Raw genomic sequence first — 24,177 nt, 5'->3', positions numbered from 1 at the left:
ACGTAAATCTACAAAGAGTTACAGCACTTACTTTGCAAGCGTCTAAGTTCTTATGCTGAAGAAATCAAATATGGAAATTACAGAGGATGCAGTAAGGGTACAGCTTACACAAGTAAACGAATGCAGAATGCCAATATATAAATCCGTGGATAACCAAAACAACAGTATCATGAAACATTACCTGACTTTCCTTCAGGTAGTGCACTCTGAAATTCTCTAGTCTAAACTATTCGATCTCCTTTTAAAAAATGTTGGTTGTGACCCACTAAAGTGATTTTGTGACTCACAGTTTGAAAAGACTGCCTTAATCCAACTCCTTAATTTTATCGAGGGGCAGCTGGGGTTCAGGGAGATTTAAGAGCATTACAGATGTCACACAGCTAGTGAGTCAGAATTACAATCCTGGATTCCACGTCCTGTGGCCTGTCTACTACCCCCAAGCAAACTTCCCTCTGATCCAGCACAGTTTCCTCTGCAGAAAGTAAAAGGTAAAATGAGGAAAGGAGAAAGGGTCCCTCTCTCTCTCCTGAGGTTCCACGGTCCACTAAGTGTCCTCTGAAGTGAGCTAGTCCCAGCAACTATGGCTGTCTGTGCCTTTAGCCCCTAACAAAGTCATACCAAGTCTCTTGTGCTCCAGACACATATTTGGAACAGTGAACCACGTACCTGGGTAGAACACGTGAGCTTTCTAAATTTAGAATGACTTCAGCTCCACGTGGGAAAACTCCAGACAATGGAACGGGGAAGTGGTTCGCAGTTCTGAAAAGCTTTTGTTAGGTGAGATGAGCAATAAACAGATCCCTTGCTTGCTGGCTGACCCATGTTCTACCTGTTTTCCAAACAAGTAACGCCTTCAAAGACTGCTCCCTGTAATCAGATTTGCCCTCCCTCTGCACTCCCAGCCCAAACTCGCCTTTCTCAGCATAGTTAAGCCCGAAGTCCCCACCAAAATCTGACCACCATCTCCCCAAGCAAGCCGATAAGAGTGACCTTCCCCATGAATAACAGCACTGTGGATTTTCCATGGTCTTTTATCATCGCCTCTGAAGTCTCGCTTCCAACACTGCCCGGTTCCCGGTGGGGGTCATTAGACACAGGCTAGAGGAAGGAGCCGAATTCAGAGGTTTAAAGAGCCACCCGAGTACCCAGATGGTGCAAGGAAGACAGCACAGGGAGCCTGGCTCCCAGGTGCCCGAGCAAGGCCCTCACCACACCCCTCGGTCATTACAGCAAGTCTCACGAAAACACGAGAACCTCATGGGCAGCCTGGGAACTACGCAACATTTCCGAGGGTTAAGCAAGCAGCCACCCAACAACTTAACCAGGATGCATTCTGTCCCTTGTCAGGGGCATTAAAAGGTGCCTTTGAAGACAGGCTGTAACTCTTTGTGAAGGATGCGAAGCTCTAAGCTGTAGGTGCTGCCTGCCACCCTCACCTTGCCTCCAGCTAATGTTTCTCTGCCTGCTTTACAAATTGACAACCAACCGGAGACAAATTTTCTGTCCTGACTCCCAGACTACTGACTTCACTCTTTTTTTTTTTTGTTTTGTTTTCTTTTTTGCGGTAAGTGGGCCTCTCACTGTCGTGGCCTCTCCCGTTGCGGAGCACAGGCTCCGGACGCGCAGGCTCAGCGGCCACAGCTCACGGGCCCAGCCGCTCCGCGACATGTGGGATCTTCCCGGACCGGGGCACGAACCCGTGTCCCCTGCATCAGCAGGCGGACTCTCAACCACTGCGCCACCAGGGAAGCCCTGACTTCACTCTTGCAGCAATTATTTTCTAAATCATACACTAAGCAGTCAGCTGTGGTTGCCTTCTGTCAGTATGAAGCTCCCATTATGGGTTCACCTGTGTAGTGCGGACAAGGACACAGAAGTTGTCCAGTAACTATAATGTTAGAACCTGAATGTACAATGGCACCTGGCTCCGAGAGAACGAGATACGTGGCGGTCACACTACCGCCAGCCTATCTGAGGCCTGTGGCAGGCATCGCCAGTTGACCACTGCCATATTTCCTGACAGTCTGAAGACAGCCTTATCATCCTCAGCAAAGCTTTCCAGGTAGTCTCTATCTATCCATCAGAATGATCACGTGAAAAACGTCTCAGGTTATTTCTGATTCAAGGCCAACAGATGAGGAAACTAAGATCCAAACAGGAACCAGATGAATAACTTGCCCAGGGACTGGGCAAAACTCAGACCAGATGGGCCTAATGCCCAGGATTCCTAACCTTCGGCCTAAGGCATGTATCCCTCCAATGTCCCACCCAAAGCAGATGTCTGAGAAGCATTTACTGATGACAATAATGCCAGTTTCCCATGCCTCTGGCATCATCTACCCTCCACGTATGGGGCTTTATAAAAAGGAAGATTGGAAGTAACCAATGAAACCTCAACAAGAAAGTCAGGAGCAACCATGAAGTCATGAGAACACTGAACTTTTCTGGGGGAAAAGCACAAGAAAGCCGCATGGGATCAGCCCCTGTTCCTTCAAGCTCATATTCTACTCCTGATTGGCACACGGAGTTTGCAATTTTCTCTCTACGCTGCTCCATCAAAACGTTAGAGCTTAATTCTGAGTATGCCTGCAGTCCTTTGCTCCAGCACCGTCAATCAGGGATGTACCAAAACCTTCTTATGTCCGTTACTGTTTCTCATTCCAATCAACTCTTAGAGTGAAACAGACCCGCATATTTATGCCGTGGGTGAAGCTCTCACAGCTTCTGTCCTAAAACAACCCATCTTCACACCTAAATGGATAGTTTGAGGATTTAGTAAATGAGCCCACCAACAACCAGAGCATGAGGGTTGTAGGAGGGACTCAGATGTGGAAGTCAGTCACCCAGTATATAAATGAGCACATTTTACAAAAGCAGTGTCGACCTGAAAGGAAATATAAGTAGAAAGAAAAATATGAAAACATCAAAGGGAATGAAAATTAGGGACTTCCCTGGCAGTCCAGTGGTTAAGATTCCTCAGTTCCACTGCAGGGGGGCACGGGTTCGATCCCTGATTGCGGAACTAAGATCCTGCATGCCACGTGAGGAAAAAAAAAAAAAAAATCTAGAACAACAACAAAAAATCTAAAACGTCTAATCTTGTGACAAAGGGAATGCAAATTAAATGAAGTACCACAAGTTTGAATTCAGCATCATCCATCCTCCATATTTAAGGATCTAACAAAAAAAGAATTCTTGTGGCTTTTGTTGGTGTAACTGAACTATGGTTTTGTTTTTAAAGTTCCTACCTGTTAGATATAAGCAGTGTTCACAAGTGAAATGGACTTTGTTTTAAACTATCCCAACAAAGATAAAACTCAAAAAGGTGAGAGAATAGATGAAAGAAAAAATAGCAGAGTGGCCCTAATTGTTGAAGCTGGGTGATAGGTATACGGGGATGGATTTCACTATTAGATCTTCTTTTCTATGTATGAAGATTTCTATTATAAACAGTAACAAACAGTTTCACTTCCTGAATTAGTCAAGAATTAAGTACACACATACCCCAGTGCTGGGGTAGTGAGTGTGGCTGGCAGGGGTTGTCCCCAGTTTGAGCTGCATCCACAGCAGGACTTTAGCCATGTCTGGAGAGGACAGCGTCGGGGTGGCATGGGACGGCCAAGGCCTACCAGGGCCTGGGGAGTCTTCTAGGAGATAGGAAGGTCACCCTAAAGGAAGAGAAAGTTGAGCAGACAAGCCTGATTTAGTTACAAAGCCCTAGCCCTTGGAGGGGTGGCTATGACATGGCCATCACCATTTGGACTTGTCTACTAACTAGCCCAGCCCTCTCTGGACTCATGTCTCGGGCCAATGGAGTAGGGTAGAGAGTAAGCAAACATGGAAAGAACTATTGCATTAACCTCTCTGGGGCACAAGTCCCATAGCTAAGTAACCCATCAAGCAGAGAGCAATGCAGAGGCCAGATTGGCAGCCCACCTCCCTTCTCCACATATCACCAACCAACTCCAAGATCTCAAGGCCCCCTGGACACTAGAAGGTGTGGCACCGCCTCTGCTCTCACCCACCACACTGGGCTACAGAGGGGCACTCAGCCAGTTACAGGGTCATGTGCAAAAGGGCAGGACACAGCTACTGTTTTCTGAACATACATCATCATGAGGGAGAGTATGTCTCTGATATCAACAAGGATCTGAGACTATCTCACAGAAGCAAGTCCAGAAAGGAAAGACGGAAGAGAGGTTGGTCACTACTACAGCAAGGACAGTCATTCTCTGGATAAATGTCACAGGTTTTCCCATTTCTACCCAGAAGAGCCTGTGAAACCACAAAGGGCCTCAGCAGGAGCCACGCCAGGCCCCTGAGGGGACTGGCTGAGGTACGACATCCCCTAGGCCTTTCTTGTACAAATGGATGCAATGGGAGGAGGGGATAAAATAACCAGGAGTACCCGTCCCCATGGAGATAGCATCAACATTTGTCATCACCACAAACTGTCACCTGCAAGTGACTTAGAGGAGACCCCGGCTCTTGGCCCGCCAGGTCCTACAGTGAGCACCAGGAGAGGTTGGAGATGCACCTGGGGGGTACATGCATCCCAGAAGGGGGCGGTGGGGCAGTTCTGAAAACAGCATGGGGGAGTCACAAAGCTATCTCCCCCTCCCTATATACCATATCTGAGCCCTTTGTGATGGGGGAAGTAATTAAAAAGTGAAAGAACTACTTCATGGAAACTCTGGCAGACCCTGCACTCTAAAAGCACTGCTTTGGGAGGGACAGATCCTTCTACCCCGAGTCCCAGAAAAGAATAACACAGAGAAAGAAAGGCATCTGTGGCAACATGGGCCACCAAGTGGCTTGGACACCTTAATGGTTCAAGTGCATCAAGAGTAACAGCTCCAGGGCTTCCCTGGTGGCACAGTGGTTGAGAGTCCGCCTGCCGATGCAGGGGACGCAGGTTCATGCCCCGGTCCGGGAAGATCCCACATGCCGCAGAGCGGCTGGGCCCGTGTGCCACGGCCGCTGAGCCTGCGCGTCCGGAGCCTGTGCTCCTCAACGGGAGAGGCCACAGCAGTGACAGGCCTGCGTACCGCAAAAAAAAAAAAAAAAGGAATAACAGCTCCAAGAGGAGACTGGTACTCAGTGGCAGTGGCAGCATCACCTCCACTGTGTTTGGATGGAAAGGTCTGGAAGAAGAGAAGAGCCAAGTACCAGGGACACTGTGTGGTTGGTTAGAGAATTTATGAATGCATAGGACCACCTCCTGCCCAGGCACCTCCCTGAGATAACTAGGGAAACACAGCAGGGGCCACTGCAACAACAGATGGGAGCATACTCCATGTCAACGAGGGAACAGTGAAACTGGCAGAATCATGCACTGCTGGCATAGAGATCAGCTCAATTCACTTGGAAAGCTATTTGGCAATTTGTCAAAAGGTTCATAAATATATTTATCCTTGCTCCTGGAGATATGTCCTAAGGAAAGAATCCAAAAGAAGGAAACACCTTCTAGGCATCAAGATGTAGCATTATAATTTAAACTGGAGGCAACAAAAATATCCCATGGGAAATGCCTAATTAAACCACATAGGTCCGTTTTCATGGAACATCAGGACATTTTAAAAGGATGAATTTCAAGACTTTCTAGCAACATGGAAAAACGCACAACTCCAAACCTTGAATTTAAAAAGCAGGAATCCAAATAGTTTCCTCATCATGACTAACTGCATAAACATATTAGCGCACATGGACAAATGTTACAGGCCGATGCTTTCTGTGATCCTCTGCCTGTGGATGGTTTGCCTCCCACGTTTCCCAACTAACTGTATAAAAATATTAGCGCACATGGACAAATGCTAAAAGCCGATGCTTTCTGTGATCCTCTGCCTGTGGATGGTTTGCCTCCCACGTTTCCCAACTTTCCAATCTGTTGATCGAGGATCTTGCAAACGAAACCAGGGAAATATGACTACAAATGTCAAAAGATAAACTGGAAAAAAAACTAAACAAAATCACCAGGCAGAAGGAGACAAAAGGGTTTAGGAATCTGGGTTCTTCTTTAGATGGTTTATAACGTGACGGTTCCCAGCTTGTGGGTCGTGCAGGCTCTGCTTTCCGGCACCCCTGCCCACAGTGATTGTCTGATCAGAGAAGGGAGAGGGCAAGCCCTGAGGCCAGCAGTTAAGACCTCCCAGGAGCACTCCCTGGGCCCCTGGCGCAGAGGACAGAGAGGGTGCAGGGGACAGCTGTGCAGGAGCTCAGCGGCCAGGAGCCCCGGGAGGAAGCTTAGAGCTCAGGCTCCACAAGGCAGCCAGGGTCTGCCGCCGTGCAATGCTCCGCACACCACCCCACACCAAGGGGATGGGACTCACCACTCAGAGCGGACGTACTGTTCTCCAGGGCCTGGCACACAGCCAACAAAAGACCTGTGAGGGGAAGAAGAGAGGACAGGTGAGAGTCTGGCCAGCAGCCCATGTACCCAGGCTTCGAGAGTGGGCCCTCACAAGGGAGAGTTGGTAGTTTCACAAGGGAGAGTTGGTAGTTTCACAAGGTGGCCAACGGCAGGCTTGGTGACATACTTCGGGGAGCTCAGTGCACGTGGGACCCTCTGTCCAAAATGCAGGGAAAAAAGTGCCTATCTAATGGGCACTCTAAGTTACTAAAATATCAAGCTTTTCCCTTCCTTTCCTGGTCTCTCTGTCAACACTTGTCATGATGTTTCTTGTTTCTGTCTTTTTGAAAACACCTTACAAATATCTTTATTGTGGTCAAACATACACAGAAGTTACTATCTTAACCGTCTTTAAGTGTACAGTTTGGTGGCTTTAAGTACTCACACACTGTTGAGCATGTCGTGATGTTTTTTATTTGCTCTTTCTGGTCTTGGAGACTTGTAGGGTGAGCACAGCTCCTCAGAGGCACCCTGGGCCCATGCGACAGTGCACAGGTGCGCACGTGACCCCGGTCTGCTGCGTTTCCCCTCCCCAGCGGCGGGATGGATGTGTGCAACCCAGCTGGGGGCAGGGGAGCCTAGTCAGGGGTTTCTTCTTCCCAGAAACCAGTCGCCCCAACCCAAGGTGGGCAGGTGACCCGCGAAGGTGTTGCAATATCCACCCTGGCAACCTGGATGGGGGGAGGGGAGTCAGTCATCCACAGAAACGCAGTGGGGCTGCCAGCCCAGGATGGGGCAGCTACCAGCATGCCCTGCCCGGGATGCCGTGGGGTGTGCACACCTCACCCCAGCCTTTCTTGTGTCCAGGCCCCAGGTGGCAGGGGTGAGAACCCACCCATGGGAGGCAGGGAGGTGACGGTAGGTGGGACCACAGGAGGCAAAAGGCCCAAGTCCTCCCCGGTGCACCCCCCACGGCCCCATTGAACTTCATTTACAAGATACAAATGCAAAGAGAAAACTGTTAAGAATTTCAAGACTGCAGCTGCATAGCGGCAGTGGCGTTAGCCCCCCAAGCCCAGGGCCCACCTGAGCAGGAGATCCTGTGACCACCTATGAAACTGCCCCTGCCAGCAGATGACCTTATATGCCAGCATGTTACAGTACCAGAGGTTTCAGGAAACAGAGCAGCAAAATTCTGATGAAAAAGGAACCTCTCTGAGTTGTGCAATCAGCATGAACGAAGTTAGAATGACTTCCTAAAACCAAACTGCAAAAAGACGCCGTGGTGGCCATGCTAACAGGCTGGGCCGCGTGCAGGTCAGCCCAGAGGCGGCAGAGAAAACAGGCAAACACTTCTGCGCTGTGACCCCTACCCCAATGCTCAGGACCAGCTCGCCCCCCCGCCGTGCAGGCTGTGAGGGCTCCTTTCTCCTGTCCCTCAGAGTGTAGACGCACCAGCCCTTGACTCTCAAGGGAGAAACACGCTTGCAACAGATATGGCAACCTGCTCACGACTTTCCTTTAGGCCTTTGACATGAGAAACATCTCAAAAACTTCAGACCGCTTTTACTGAAGGCTTGGCATGGATTTCCCAAATACTCCTACAGAGTGTTGAACCAGACATTTGTGCTGGAGTTGGGTTGGGGGAGACCAGTTGACAGTGGGGGACAAGGAGAGAAAGTTAGTAAAATCACACATCTGCCCCGTGCAATTCTTTCTTGCTGCTCAATAGACACTAACCTTGGAAGCACGGTCTTAGGGTTCCCCTGGACATATCTAAAAGGCCCAGTTTGTAATCCACACACCAAGCGTTAAAACGAGGCTTTCCTACCAAAGCCAGAAAAAGTCTCAGAGGTTTCTCACTGTCAGCTGGGGACCTGTCACAATCTGATTTTGCTATCACCACCACAAACCACTCTGGGCCAAAGGTGGCCCGTGACCTGTGGTACCAAAAGGAACGACTCGGGGATGCTTTGCATACCTCTCGACAGAAAGTGCCAATGGCCTGTCACCAACTGTCCCTGAACGAATGAATTACCTTCCCATCTCCCTCCCCGGCCCTATATCCTGTCAGTCAGTATAGTTCCTGGGCTCCACGGTGACCTCTGCTTAAGCAAAACCAGAACAAGAAAGCGAATACTGTCCAACTCTAGCCAGGACAGAGATGCTCACCAGCCTGCAGGGTGTGTGGAGGGGAACTCCCGCAGACTCGGGGTGAGTCCCCTTGCCCCCTCTGCTCCTGACTGGGAGCTCTCAGCTGCCAACTTGCAAAGATGTCTTGGGAACTAATTAGAGTTTACAAAACCACCATGTTCCACAGATGAAAGACGCTGGGTTTTTATTCATAATTTGAGCAATAGGAGAAGAATAGTTCCTTTCTATACCCTCACATTCCCATGGAAAAACGTTTTAGTGCCCTGGGCTCTCTCTGCAATCTCCATTCAGGCACAACTTCAGTTGAGGCCCTCTGATGGGAGGTGAAGCCTCTGCTTTCCCTTCACTACATGGTGGGCTCCCTAAGAGGGTCCCAGACCAAAACGACAGGGTCAGGCCTCTTTCAGTTCTCACGTGGGTGGATACCCCTTATTGGACAGGTGCCACTCTCAGGCCCACCACTCGGCTTTTACATGCATTCTCTTATTTAATCCTCACGATAACCCATGATACAGGGCACCTCCTGGCCTCCCTGCCGTCTGGTCCAGCCCATGGAAACACCCGGTTTTACAGATGAGGAAACTGAAGCTTGGAGAGGTTGAGAAGTTTGCCCAAGCTCCTGCAGCCAAATTCAAATTCAAGTCTGTCCAACTCCTGTGCCTAAGACAGGGTTTAATTACCACCTCAAACACCAGTCCTTCTGACCATAGCCTGTCATAACACACTGGAAGGTGTTTACCAGTTACAACCCCCAAATGAGTCCAGACAACAGATTCAGCAGGCTTAGCCTCCAGGTTGATCCGTCTTTTCCAGAAGCGACATCAGTTACCTCTTGGGATACTCCCACTGCCTCCAATTCCCCCACTACGAGTAAGGTCTGCCGAGAAGGGGCAAGGGTGTGACTGTCCAGACTCCCTGTAGCCCAGTATTCGTAAACTCAGCTGCCCAGACTGCCAGCCCCCACCCCCGGGCTGTGCACAGGCCTTCCAGAAACATGTGGACTTGGCAGGCTCCGAGGCTCATCAGAAGGACAGGAAATCCTTCCCTGGAGCACCTGGATGGGGACAGTACAGGCCCGGGGACAGCGCCACAGTCAGCAGCTCCGGGGAGACGACACACACTCCAGACGGAGGCCTGGCAGCCACAGGTGTCTCTAGCCTGAGGTTCAAAGCCGGACCTCGCCTGCCGCAGGGCCACCCAGCCAGCCTCCCTCTGGGCCAGAAATCCCTTCTGGGCTGCTCCTGCCAGCACCCATTTCTGTTTAAATAGCTCCAAAGAGGGGAATCCCTGCATTGTGAACTTTAAAAAGAAAAGGGGGTGGTGGTGAGGGGAAAACCACATGCAACGGAATAAAGACCTTATGAAAGGCGGACCCCGCTCCTTGAGGTAGAGTGGGAACCCAGGCTGCCCTCCAGGAAGGACAAGGGCTGCAGTGCTTATAATTCAGCTGTTTGGAATGCAGACGGACATTTCCAACAGGAAGAATGTCAAGAGAAAGGCTAGCCTACTTATCTGGTAAGCTCACAGGACCGGGCCATTGTGAAGCCCACCCACCTCTGGGCCAATGGGAACTGCTGCTGATGGATGCTGGGCACTCCTCACCCCCAGGCCACAGAGCAGGGTGCCCCCTCCATGCACGCCTTCACTCAGGCACGGGACTGGGACCCGGCTGCGCCTTCAGCACGGGACACCCTCCACCCATCACCTGTTGGCCTACGGACTGCCTCGCCTCCTCTGTGGACATTCAGTTCTAGTGCCCCGGCCTGGAAGAAGCATCCTCAGGCCCCCAGTCACCCCAGCAGAGTTGACCATGCCCTCCCTGCTCTGGCCTCTGCTACAGCCAGTATTTGCTCCTACCTACTCCACTGTATAAATCAGATGTTCTGGTGATGGCCATTCTAACTGGTGTGCGGTGATACCTCATTGTAGTTTTGATTTGCATTTCTCTAACGATGACTGATGTTGAGCATCCTTTCATGTGTTTGTTGGCAATCTGTGTATCTTCTTTGGAGTAATGTCTATTTAGGTCTTCTGCCCATTTTTGGATTGGGTTGTTTCTTTTTTTGATATTGAGCTGCATGGGCTGCTCATAAATTTTGGAGATTAATCCTTTGTCAGTTGCTTCATTTGCAAATATTTTCTCCCATTCTGAGGGCTGTCTTTTCGTCTTGTTTATGGTTTCCTTTGCTGTGCAAAAGCTTTTAAGTTTCATTAGGTCCCATTTGTTTATTTTTGTTTTCATTTCTCTAGGAGGTGGGTCAAAAAGGATCTTGCTGTGATTTATGTCACAAAGTATTCTGCCTATGTTTTCCTCTAAGAGTTTTATAGTGTCTGGCCTTACATTTACGTCTTTAATCCTAATCATTAGAGAAATGCAAATCAAAATTATAATGAGGTATCACCTCATACCAGTCAGAATGGCCATCATGAAAATGTCTACAAACGATAAATGCTGGAGAGGGTGTGGAGAAAAGGGAACGCTCTTGCACTGTTGGTGGGAATGTAAACTGATACAGCCACTATGGAGAACAGTATGGAAGTTCCTTAAAAAACTAAAAATAGAACTACCATACGACCCAGCAATCCCACTACTGGGCAAACCCTGAGAAAACCATAATTCAAAAAGAGACATGTGGGCTTCCCTGGTGGCGCAGTGGTTGAGAGTCCGCCTGCCGATGCAGGGGACACGGGTTCGTGCCCCGGTCTGGGAAGGTCCCACGTGCCGCGGAGCGGCTGGGCCCGTGAGCCATGGCCGCTGAGCCTGCGCGTCCGGAGCCTGTCCTCCGCAGCGGGAGAGGCCACAACAGTGAGAGGCCCGCGTAACGCATAAAAAAAAAAAAAAAAAGAGACATGTACCCCAATGTTCATTGCAGCTCTATTTACAATAGCCAAGACATGGAAGCAACCTAAGGGTCCATCGACAGATGAATGGATAAAGAAGATGTGGCACATATATACAATGGAATATTACTCAGCCATAAAAAGAAACGAAATTGAGTTATTTGTAGTGAGGTGGATGGACCTAGAGTCTGTCTTACAGAGTGAAGTAAGTCAGAAAGAGAAAAACAAATGCCATATGCTAACACATATATATGGAATCTTAAAGAAAAAAAATGGTCATGAAGAACCTAGGGGCAGAATGGGAATAAAGACGCAGACCTACTAGAGAATGGACTTGAGGACACGGGGAGTGGGAAGGGTAATCTGGGATGAAGTGAGAGAGTGGCATGGACATATGTACACTACCAAATGTAAAACAGATAGCTAGTGGGAAGCAGCTGAATAGAACAGGGAGATCAGCTCAGTGCTTTGTGACCACCTAGAGGGGTGGGATAGGGAGGGTGGGAGGGAGGGAGACGCAAGAGGGAAGAGAAATGGGGACATATGTATATGTATAGCTGATTCACTTTGTTATAAAGCAGAAACTAACACACCATTGTAAAGCAATTATACTCCAATAAAGATGTTAAAAAAAAAAAAAGGATGCCTTGGATTTAGAGATGGTGAACAAAGGCCTATGGAGAAAGCGCTATGCAGACGAGAGGGGCAGGAATCAGGTGAGAGAGGCAGAAGGGAGTGTGGGGGTGTTTGGAGGGTAGCCAGGATCCCCCCTTCCTCTCCTGCCATGCTTGGGGTCGTGGGGTCATAAGGGACAGAACAGGAGCTCAGGAAGTGAGGGTGGTGCCTAGAAGGTGAGAATCCTGCATCTCAGCATGAGGTCTTCAGGTGACACTCATGGACAGCCATAAAGGGCACAAAAGTATATGGAAATGGGCCACGGGGAACCCAGGGCCTGCTGGTATCTTCTGGTACCAGGTTCTAAGGTATCTTTTCTTATGAATTATACTCCAACATCTGAATTTCATCTGCAAACATGGCAGGATTTTTAACTGCATAGCAAAAACTGCAATATTGTGTGACTTTATCAGTATTTTTAAATGCAAGAGGTTTAGGGCTTCCCTGGTGGCTCAGTGGTTGAGAGTCCACCTGCCGATGCAGGGGACACGGGTTCGTGGCCCGGTCTGGGAAGATCCCACATGCGGCGGAGTGGCTGGGCCCGTGAGCCATGGCCGCTGAGCCTGCGCCTCTGGAGCCTGTGCTCCGCAACGGGAGAGGCCACAACAGTGAGAGGCCCGCATACTGCAAATAAATAAATAAATAAATAAAAATAAATGCAAGTGGTTTGATAGCCAGGTGAAGGTGCTGGCTTCAGGGTCAGAACTGATTTGGAAGAAAGAAAAAGGGAACACACTGCAGGCAGGGACAAGGAGGGAAACTGGTAGGACCAGGAGACCCGGGCCTGCCCTGCCTTCGAGAATATCCATAAATGCCATGGTCGAAAGCAGCCACGAGGCATCCCCATCGCCCCAGTGCAGCGTTTCTCTCCAAGGAAGAGCTGACAGTTCACAAGTGCTCCTACTTACAGAGACACCAGTTACACTGGCTTCAGAGGATGGCAGGCAAAGCAGCAGAGGAATTTGTGGAGGAACTGGCCAGACGGGATTAGGACAGCTCAGGGGAAGGCAAGGAGGGTTTAGAAATATGTGACACGGGAATGAATCACCTTAGGCCAATGGGCTCATGGGACAGAGGGCTCTTTCTTTCACGGTCCCAGCATCTGGAACTCTGCTTTCAAAACACAGATTGGATTCTGCTACCCAAGGAGAATCTTATCGAGAAATTATTTGAAATGGTTAGTGCTGTGTTTCAGGTGGCGATTCCAGACACACAGAGCAAAGAAACCAACTCTGCAGGGAGAGGGCAGCTCTCAGTTACAAACCCACCCAAGTGAGGTTCTGACCCTGTGCCCAAACAGCCCCACATTGGATACATGAACTGAGAAGACACTTGTATGTCAGTGGCAGGTGGTAGAGGGAAGACCACCAGCGCCTGATTGGTCTTCTGAGCTCCCTCCTCACACCGTCCAGCCATAATTATTACTGTGGCTGACAGCGTTATTAACGATAATAGCAGCAACATTTGAGCACTTACGACATGCCCTGCATCCTCTCATTCAATACTCAAAGCCAGTCCTAGGAAGTAGGTACTATTTGTGCTCCCATTTCAGAGGTGAGAAAGTGGAGGTACACGAGATGAAGTCACCTGCCCAAGGTCACCCAGCTTGTGAGTGACAGACACTGCAGGCTCATGTTACAGGGCCCAGCTGGCCCCCCTTTGCTTTCCCTTACCCTATGAAGTGCAGCCAAAGAACACAGACATGCTAGAAGAGTCCACCTCCTCCTCTTCTCCTGGATCTAAGCCAGATGTACTGGGATATGCAGGCTACCAAGGGGTCCAGGGACTAGGGTCATTCGTGAATGGTGTCACCTTTAGCAAGTCCCTTCACCTCTCAATCTTGGGCTCCTTACGTTTAAATGACAGAGCTGGGCCAGAAGATCAGCCCAGTCCTTAACTTCTGGGACAATATGGGGCTGTGCATCTTCTTCAACCATCTATCGGGGGAAGGGGAGTGGGGACATACTTGGCCTCATTCCAGTGCTTTGTAGGTGGATCCCTCGCCTTGAAGAGGGATCAGGCAAGATGCAGGATGCGTGTGCTTATCTCAGTGAGTGTGCTCGGTTTACAGGAATTTTGTCTTTCAATTTAGCATGGCACGTCCATCAAATATCAGAAGATGGGAGAGATCTGAAAACCGCAACCTAAAAGGGCACTTTTCATTTCTACATTTTCAAGGCAGTCTTTTCTTTTCTTTTAATTTATTTTTGGCTGCGTTGGGTCTTTGTTGTTGTGCACGGGCTTTCTCTAGTTGCAGAGAGCGGGGGCTACTCCTCGATGCGGTGTGCAGGCTTCTCATTGCGGTGGCTTCTCTTGTTGCGGAACACGGGCTCCAGGTATGCGGGCTTCAGTAGTTGTGGCTCGCGGGCTGTAGAGCGCAGGCTCAGTAGTTGTGGTGCACGGGCTTAGTTGCTCCGCGGTATGTGGGATCCTCCCAGACCAGGGCTCGAACCCGTGTCTCCTGCATTCAGGTGGATTCTTAGCCACTGTGCCACCAGGGAAGCCCTTCAGTGCGGTCTTGACACTGGCTTGATGATATATTCCGAGCTTATAGTCCATGAGGAATGCTCTTGGGTCAGTGAGCTTGGGACCCTTCCTAATGACCCCTGGGTGGCCATAAGCAGCAAAGCCCAACTTGATGCGTCTAAGGCAATACCTCATAACTATGACACTGTGGAAAATAAGCCAGTGTTACCTGAATGCTCGTGGGTATTGTGGATGGGAAAACCTCAAGTATTCAGAATGAACCTGCAGGATGGGGAGGTCAAAGAGTCAGGCGGATGGGTGCCTGCATTGCAAGCCTGTACCATTTCCTATTCCTGACTCAGGGTCTATTACGGCAGAGCAGAAAGGAGCCTTGCCGTCAGGCCTTTGTTCAAATCCTGGCTCTGCCACTCAACTGTGGGACCTTGGCTAAGTTATCTGACCTCGCTGAGCCTCTGTGTCCTCATCCATAAATAAGGATAACACTTCCTCACGTGACTACTGCAAGGATTAAATAAAATAAAATGGTGTACGCAGAGTCAGAGGAAAATGGACTCTTCCATACTACATGGAAGGCAGATGAGTATGGGCTGCGGAAGCCAACACAGAAACCCCATGTTCCCATAGACACCTGCCCACTTCCAGGTCCCACGCACCACCTCCGATCCGGACCCCTCTCCAGAGGCATGTGCCTCAAATGTCGTGTTCCAAAGTAAGCTCACCTGTCCCCTGACCGTTCCTCTCCTCCTCCTTCGTTCTAGGTGGGGCTGAAGACCCGACAGCTGTCATCGAGCCCTGCCTCTCCTTTACCCGGTGTCCAAGCCAAGGTCTCCTACACGTCCTGCCTCCGCCTTATCCATCCCCCTGCATCCCCACTGCCCCAGTTCAGCCTCGTCATCTCTCCTGGGCTATCACAATAGTTGCCTGACTGGTTTTCCTGACAACAGCTTTTTCACCTTTGCTCCTGCTGCCAGAAGTGAGCTTCCAGAGCACTTCTGGGCCATCAGACTCCTTCCCTCTAAACCCCGCTCACAGAGCCCCCTCCCCCAGTCATGAAGTCCCAAGCAGAGATTTCAGGGGCATAACCTGGTCCCCAATGCCATTTCCATCTGGCTCCTCCCACCCGCTCCTGTTAGGCACCAGCCTCCTGGCACTGTCCCCTTTCCCTGCACACGACCTGTCTTCACTCAGCTTGGTGCCTTGGGGCTCACGCCACTAGGGTCCTGACTCGAGTCCTTGCAGCTGTGTGACCTTTGCTTAGTTGCCTGAGTCTCGGATTCCTCCGCTATGAAAAAGAGATAACGATAGTGGTCTCCCACACAGGGTTACTGTAAAGACTGAGTGAGGGGACTCAGGAGAAACGTGTAATACATGGAGTGGCCCATCACAACCATGCAACATGTGGTCGCTGCTATGACTGAGGGTGTCCATCTCTATGCTGCTCTCTGAGTCAGCCAGCCCCTTCCTCTACCTGTAAACAAATTTGCCTCTGAAAGCCTCGCTCAAATGTCAGAAACAATCATTTCTTCCTCAGTGCCATCCTTATTAGATCCCACCTTGTAGTTAAGAAGTTTTCACGTCTCACCCCTCCCCGCCAGCAAGGTCGGCAGCCGTGGCCTACTCATCTCTACCCTCACACCTGGTGCAATGCCTGGCACCTACTTAGGGTTTGGATACATGTACGTTGAACTGGATTTCTCTAAGACATCATCAGCATGAAAACAGAGTTGGAGGGGGGTGAGTACTGACAGTGTACAGGTGGGGAGTGGGAAAACCCACCGACCCCCCGGAATCCCCCCCTCACTTCTCCCCCAGCTACACCTCTCAGTGTCGGTTCTTTTTCTGATTTCAGTGGAGTTGGAGAACACGGAAACCTGGCATTCGCTCATTCGACAGTGTTTACTGAGCACCCACTACGTGGCAGAGACTGCTCTAGAGGTTGCAGAGATAGGGGAGGGACTCAAAGGCCCCTCTCTCACAACGTCTGCAATGTACTTGTCTCGTGAGGAATAATTCTTCCAACCCTTAGAAACCATCACACCGAACTCCATTATAGAAGTCGGGCTGCACCATCATTCAGTCGGGTGCTGAGTTAAGATGCCTCTTCTCTTTCAATCCTAGTTAACGAGTCTCACTAGAATATAGAGAAGACCACGCAGGATGGGGAAGCATCACCCTTCTCCTGAGCCTGGAGCGAGTCTGCTGAACCAAGATCATGCCAAGATGATCCTGAGTCGTTTGGTCACCTGACGAGATGACCCCCGAAATGTTTTACACCCTTAACTTATTTTGTCCGTTTTTCCTGAAATCTTTACGGGAAAGCAGGAAGATACGGTTGAAGCAAACACACTCACCTGTGTCCTGGGAGCCTCTCCCACGCTCGCTATTCAAGTCCTTTGCTCCACCCAAATGTGTCCACCTGGCCCAGGCCTCTTAAATATTCTCACTCGCTCTCTCCTGCCTGGAAAACCCTCAGGCTGCCCTGACCTCACTTCTTTGCAGCCCCCAGGCCCAGACCTCTTTTCCCACCATCTCTGACTTAGGAGAACAGATGACTATCTTCCTTTTCATACTTCAAAGGCCAAATGAGAAGATCTGCAAACTGCTTTGGGCTCTTTAGAGTCCAGGTCCTAATAAATGCCCACGACTTATACCACATGCACAGGCATCAGAGAAGCAATGCAGCTATAAAGGGAGGTGGTACGCTCATCCTGACTTCTGGAAAACACGCAAAAAAGAAATGACTAAATAAAAAATCCACAGAGACCCTTGCAGGAGGGGGTGGGTGCTGCCCTGTTGAGAAACCTTTGTTTCTAAGGCCTGGCAGGTGTGATGCAACCCCTCACGCTGCTACATACATATCTCCCTCTCTGCTCTCCCCAGCACCCACCCACGTCAAAGTCTTACACAACAGTGCCGCCTACTGATCCGGTGGTCTGAGAGGACCCCCTCCTACAAAGCAAACAGCACACAGGAGCAAAATATCGTTGCCAAACAGTAAGTTAACCAGGATGCACAAAGCATCTCCTCTGGACGAGGCGGGCCCTGTGCTCGCTCCCATCTGTGCCCCACCCTTTCTCGTTAGGAGGAAGCAGAGCTGAGGGTTTATCAGAGACCTGGACCAGGGCTGGCGACTGAGTCAAACTTCCTCTTCCACAGGCCCCGCTCCCACGCTGGCTGGCCGAGGGCCCCGGCCAGGGATTGCAGGGCAGCAGGGCGAGTATCGCCGAGGCCTCCTGGAGTTTCCCGGCCGCTGAATCACCAACAGGCTCTACCAGGGCTGAGCTCCGAGGCCACAGGAAGCTGTGCGGAGATGCTCGCGACCCCGTTGCAGCCGACTGACACTGACTTGAGGAGTAAAGGTGTCAGCGCCGAGGGCCACGCTCGACTTTCCCAGAGTCCCGGAGGAAAGGAGGGGCGGGAGGGTGGACCTGAGACAGGGCCGGGATCAAGTGGTAGATGCAAGGACACCACCTGCAGGGCCCGGGGCCCCTCAGCTGCCGGGAATTACAGAAATCAAACACCAAGCCCCCTCCCGCTTCGTGGAGGCCCACTGGCCCCATGCCAGCTTCCCCTGGCCTTGTGGTGTCCCCATAATTACCACCCTCCGGGCCCAGGGTCAGCAGTGGCTCTGCTTGTGTGGACCTCAGCCCAGCAGAGTTAGCCTCTTGGCAGCCCCAACAAAGCCAGGCCCATCCCTCAGCTCTGTCAAGGCCCTATGTACACATCACTCACCGCTAGTGGCTTGGAAGTAGGCTACAAGTGGGGAGGTAAAAAAAAAAAAAAGCAATCCTTGAACTCTGCCCCATTTCCTCCATGTGAATAGCTGGGTGATGACAAACTCATCCCTTCCCACAGCTCCGCTCAGGACACCCCTGGGACCCCTCTGTAGAAGGCATGACGAGGCGTGGGGTTTGAGCCAAGATGAATACCAGTATGACTTGGCCGAATTTCAGATCAACGCAGCGTCAGCCTTGGGGGCTGGGGGAGGGTTGGACGGAGGGGACAGCGCTGCACCAATGCTAATCGCCACTGTCAGGCTTCCAACCCGTTCTGTGTTCTCGGGGCTGACCACAGAACGCCCCTTAGGAGAACTCACTTGACTGCATGAGGACCACTGATTGAGAAGCAGGGTCAAATGGAGAAAACAAATCCTCAGAAGCCTAGATTTTCAAGAGTTAAGGGAACACACCCTGAAGTTCCTGAAACCCCACATCACACTGCAGGCTGGAAAAATGTCTACGTTCTTCTCCTTGGGCCCTGGAAGTGAGGGCAGGAGGAGGAAGAGGGGAGAGTAGATGAAAAAGGGTGTGGGTGAAAACAGCAGGTACCAGCTGCTGAGAAGGGCCCAGATGAGGAGCGGGCAAGAGGCACTGAGAGTGACCCCTTTTAACTAGGAGACCCTGAGCAAACCACCCCTAGCCCAGGGGTTCTCATTGCTGGCAGGGCCTCCTGGGGGTATACGGTAACAGGTGGGGTAGTTTTGATTGTCACAATGACGTGAGGGGCTCTCTTGGTATTTAATGGGTGAGAGCAGGGAGGCTGAACTGCTGTGATGCACAGGACTTTGTCCTGCCTAAGATGTCCTGCCTAAGTGCACCTTGTTGAGAAATTCCAGACCCCAGCAGGGAAAGTCCCTTCAGCCACAGGTCATTCGGCCTCCAAAGGCATGCGGGCAGAAGCACCCTAAACTCAGGGGAGATGGAACAAGCCGGCAGTCACAGGAATGGACAGGGTGGCTCAGGAGAGCCTTGCTAATGGTCTGGGGAAGCTCGCAGCAGGACCGTGGGGTCAGCCTGCCCTCAGGAAACTGGGAAGCTCCCTTCCCCATTCAGTGATTCCCTCCATTCTCTGTTCATCTGTCTGCCTCTCTATAATAACCTGAAGCGTCTGGGTTGCACAATAGGAAGCCTACCTATAAAGTAACAAGACCGACGAGCCATCAACAAATCTGCTCCCAGGGATTTGTAGTCGTGGGGCTCCAAGCAGACTCCTGGGAGCCCGGCGAGGGAGGGAACTGCAGGAGGGGTGAGGCAGGCAACTGTCTCTTGGTGCACTGATTTTAGGGCCCCTGACGTATTTCCCTTTGGCCAGTGTATGTTCTTCTGGCCACATATGGCAAAGCTGTTCAGCGAATGCCCCCAAAGCACTTAGTCGTATGGGAAGAGTCTTATGTACTGACTGGAGACAAACCAGTGAGGAATAAGGTACACCTGACCCCACAGTTTTGGGTGAAGAGCATCACGTACCTTTTAGTAGTATCAACTTAAATCATTTTAAAGGAAGACAAAAAAAACCCTGGGGAAGCACGGTAATTCTCCCCTACCAACCCTGCTTCTGCCCTTCCCCTATTTACCTCATTGACTTTTGGCAGGGAGGGTAGAGGTGCGAAGCAAAAGAGAAGAGGGAGGGAAGAGGAAGTTTTCTGCTAGGATGGTTTAGCTCGAGCAAGAGGAAGATGACAGAAAGAAGAAGGTGTGCGGCATCCCTGGAATATTCGGCATATTTCTGAAGCACTGCCCAGGAAAATCAGACTCCTCTAAATGAAAGTGGTGCAGGAACCGGAACAAGCTGATGAAATGGTCCAGCCACTTTGGAGGACAGTTTGGGGGTTTCTTACAAAACCAGACATAGTCTTACCATATGGTCCAGCAATCGAGCTCCTTGGTATTTACCCGAATGATTGAAAACTTATGTCCACACACACACACAGAACGCTGCACACAAATGTTTACAGCAGCTTTATTCACAACTACCCAAACTCGGAAGTAACCAAGATATCCGGCAGCAGGTGAATGGATAAGCTGTGGTACGGTCAGACAACGGAATATTATGCAGCAATAAAAAACGAGCTCTCAAGCCACAAAAAGACGCCAAGGAAACTTAAATGCATATTCCTAAGTGAAATAAGCCAACTGGAAGAGGCTATGTACTGTGACTGTGTGATTCCAACTATATGACATTCTGGAAAAGGCTAAACTATGGAGACAGTGAAAAGATCACTGGTTGCCAGGGGTTTGGGACAATGGAAAGAGGGAATAACAGGGGAAGCAAAGAGCATTTTTAGGGCAGTGAAACTATTCTGTGTGATACTACAATGGTGGATACATGTCATCACACATTTGTCAAAATTCATAGAATGCACAAAGAATAAGCCCTAATGTAAACTAGGGACTTTTGTTTACATTTAACCTTAGTTAAAAAAACATTAACTTTCATTAATAATAATGTACCAATATTGGCTCATCAATTATAGTGAATGTACCACACTAAAGCAAGATGTTAATAACAGGGGAAGCATATGGGAACTCTCTATACTTTCTGCTCAATTTTTCTATAAGCCTGAAACTGCTCTAAAAAAACTACAGTCTAGGGCTTTCCTGGTGGCACAGTGGCTGAGAGTCCGCCTGCCGATGCAGGGGACACAGGTTCGTGCCCCGGTCCGGGAAGATCCCACGTGCCGCGGAGCGGCTGGGCCCGTGAGCCATGGCCGCTGAGCCTGCGCGTCCGGAGCCTGTGCTCTGCAACGGGATAGGCCACAACAGTGAGAGGCCCGTGTAACGCAAAAAAAGAAAAAAAAAAAACAAAAAAACCCTACAGTCTAGAGGGGGGCAGTGCTCAGCCCACCTGGACCCTCGTGGCCAGAGGAGGCACTGTTATGGAAGCAACCTAAATGTCCATTGACAGACGAATGGATAAAGAAGATGTGGTACATATATACAATGGAATATTAGCCATAAAAAAGGAACGAAATTGGGTCATTTGTAGAGACGTGGATGGACCCAGAGTCTGTCATACAGAGTGAAGTAAATCAGAATGAGAAAAACAAATACCGTATATTAACGCATATATGTGGAATCTAGAAAAATGGTACAGATGAACCTATGTGCGGGGCAGGAATAAAGACGCAGACGTAGAGAACGGACGTGTGGACGCGGGGGTGGGGGGATGAATTGGGAGACTGAGATTGACGTATGTGCACTGCCATGTGTAGCTGGTGGGAACTTGCTGTGTAGCACGGGGAGCTCAGCTCGGTGTTCTGTGGTGATCTAGATGGGTGGGATGGGAGTAAGGGGTGCCAGGGAGGTCCAAGAGGGAGGAGATACATGTATACATATAGCTGATTCACTCTTTTGTACAGCAGAAACTAACACAACATTGTAAAGCAATTATAGCCCAATAAAAACAAACAAAAAACTACAGTCTATTACAGACAACTGTATACTGATGGTGGCTGCCGGGGAGAAGCTTTGATCAGTGGCTGATCTGACTGGACTGAGCCACCGTGGACCCTGAGCCTCACTCTCAAACTGGGAGTGTGTCAGGATGGGAGGAAGCAGAGGAGAACCCTCTGGACATAGGCCCCGGATACGACAGGCGGGAGCCTGGAGGGGAGGAAAGGGAGGAACAATGGGTGAGGGGTCTCCCAGAGAAGTCTTCCTGTAGAGCGGTTGATAGGCACCACCAGGAATCTGAGCAGCTTTTGCAACAGCCAAGGAAATCCAGTGCCCTGGTTTCAGGCAACTGGCCTTGCTTCTGTGGTTTCTGACGTAAAACAGATGATGTATCCTAGATGTTCCCTCAGCTGAGGACAAGTGATCAATACAATTTTCAACCTGTAGCCAGCCAGCTGTCATCTCTGAGACCGAGGGAGCAGAATTCAAGAGTTGCTAGAAGGATGGTTTAATCCTGCTTCTGGACCCTCCTGCTATATCTAAGAGGGGGGCTCCTATGTGGGTATCAAGCACAGCCTTTGGCATAACGAAATGCAGCTACCGTTACAGAGAACTCTTCCACCCTCCTCTTCCTGTCCTTTCTTACACTTCAGATAGGAAAGGAACAAAAACTGGTGTCAAAATCGCGAGATTCTGCAATTTGTCTAGCATCAGTGACAGATGTTTGATAAACGTAATCGCTGGTTTTCCTCAAACAATTTAATTCCTTTGATGCTGTCAAGAGCATTATGCACACTGAATTTGATGCAGGCATCATTTGGCTTGTATCATTAATTTTACTTACTCTATCACTTAAAATTAATACTGAGTAAATCAGATTTAAAGTTGATATTTTCAGATGTGTACCTTTGATTTGCATTCTTTATCAATTATCTTTATCAATAAAATCAAGTTTTTTTTAAAAAAGTATTAAAAAAAAAGAAAAGAGAGAGAGAACTAGATGGCTTTCAACTGCCCGAAAGCATCCTTCTGTGAAGACCGATTTGCAAGGTAATGAAGCTAGTGGCTCATCCCCATCCCCAGCACTGTCAAAACCTGACATTTTATTGTAGGTTTATTTGTTTATTTTCTGTCTCCTTGGCGCCAAGTGGGGGACACCCTCTAGGGAACAGTGCCTGACTCATCGACAGCTCTGAACAAATACCTCCTGAATGAATTCAGTTCCTTTTAAAGCCAAACCTGGGAGACAGTTCCACAGAGATGTCTAGGAAGTGTGAACTAAAGAAGGTGACACTTAAACTCCCATTTGAGCAGGAGCCTTTTATACAGACTTTGTGGAATATAGGTTCTTTCATTCTGGAATAAGAAGACACCATTAAAACATTTCTGTGATGACAGTTCTCCAAGAAATAATGCAGACACTGGAGCATTTTCTTCATCATCATTGGTTTGTGCATAGATAGATAAAGTCATCACAGACGTCCTTTCTGAACAGGTGACATCTAACAAAGACCTGAATAAAATGAGGGAAGCAGTCCTGCAAAAATGTGGAAGAAGAGCAGCCAAAACTGAAGGAACAGCAGGTGCAAAGGTCCTGAGGTGGGAATGAACTTAACATGTTCAAGAAAGAGCAGGAAGGCTGGTGTAGCTGGAGGACAGTGGTGGGAAACGAGGGTGGAAGGATGCCAGGCAGTGTCTGTCACAGGGAGCAGTAGGAATCCAAATTTTTCCAAGCTGGGCAGCCACTGGAAGGTTTTGAGAAGACGAGCCACAGCATCTGATTAGATGGATCACTCAGGGTACTGAGAACAGAAGAGGCCTTATAGAGGCAAGACTGGAAACCAGAGGAATGGATGACGCTACGGCAGTCCAGGCGGAAGATGAGAGGGGCATCTGGGAGGGCATGAGGAGTGGTCGGGTGTAGAATAGAATCAGAGCCAGCAGGACTCGGGAACTCGGGAGGGCTGAGCGTGGGATCTCCTCTCCTCACCCCATCTCTACCTCTACTATTTCCTTGCCTTCCTTACCTTCAAGACCAGCTCAAACATCAATGTCTTCAGAAACCTTTCCTGACCACCTCAGATGGAGGACCCCCTCTCCCTCAAAAAATTAAAATAGCAAGCAAATGAGTCAACAGGGACACAGGTCTGAAGAAACCCATTCGCAAGTGCCAACAAGCACCAAAGCCACATAAGTCAATCTCATCTTGGTCCTGATGTTCTCACATTTCTCTGAAGAGTGTTCATTAACAGGGCCCAGCCAGGGTCTGTCCACTACCCCCAAGATCCTCCAGGATGCTACAAATTGGAATGAAGGCTCTGGCCCTGCTCATCCCCAGACAGGTGCTAGGAATCTCAGTCCAAGGGAAGCCCAGGCTTACCTGTGAGACTCACATTCAACATCCAGGATACGTTAGGGTCCAGACAACAATGGCTATGCCCAAGGCTTTCTGGAGGCTCACACAGTATCTAACCCTGATCACCATACACCCCTCTGCTA

General features: G+C 49.8%; 1 protein-coding gene across 2 annotated transcripts in view; it reads right to left on the bottom strand.

The window, feature by feature from the left end:
* The window catches only part of TGFA (transforming growth factor alpha), a 102,961-nt gene that overhangs the window by 60,493 nt on the left and 18,291 nt on the right, over positions 1-24,177 (bottom strand). For both annotated transcript variants that reach the window (XM_065891122.1, XM_065891123.1), the window contains exon 2: positions 6,330-6,383. In XM_065891122.1, the coding sequence (XP_065747194.1) occupies positions 6,330-6,383 (54 nt within the window). The remainder of the gene's footprint in view (positions 1-6,329; positions 6,384-24,177) is intronic.

Source organism: Phocoena phocoena, chromosome 14 (assembly GCF_963924675.1).
Source record: "Phocoena phocoena chromosome 14, mPhoPho1.1, whole genome shotgun sequence".
NCBI lineage: Eukaryota > Metazoa > Chordata > Mammalia > Artiodactyla > Phocoenidae > Phocoena > Phocoena phocoena.
This window is presented reverse-complemented; position numbering and strand designations above follow the sequence as displayed.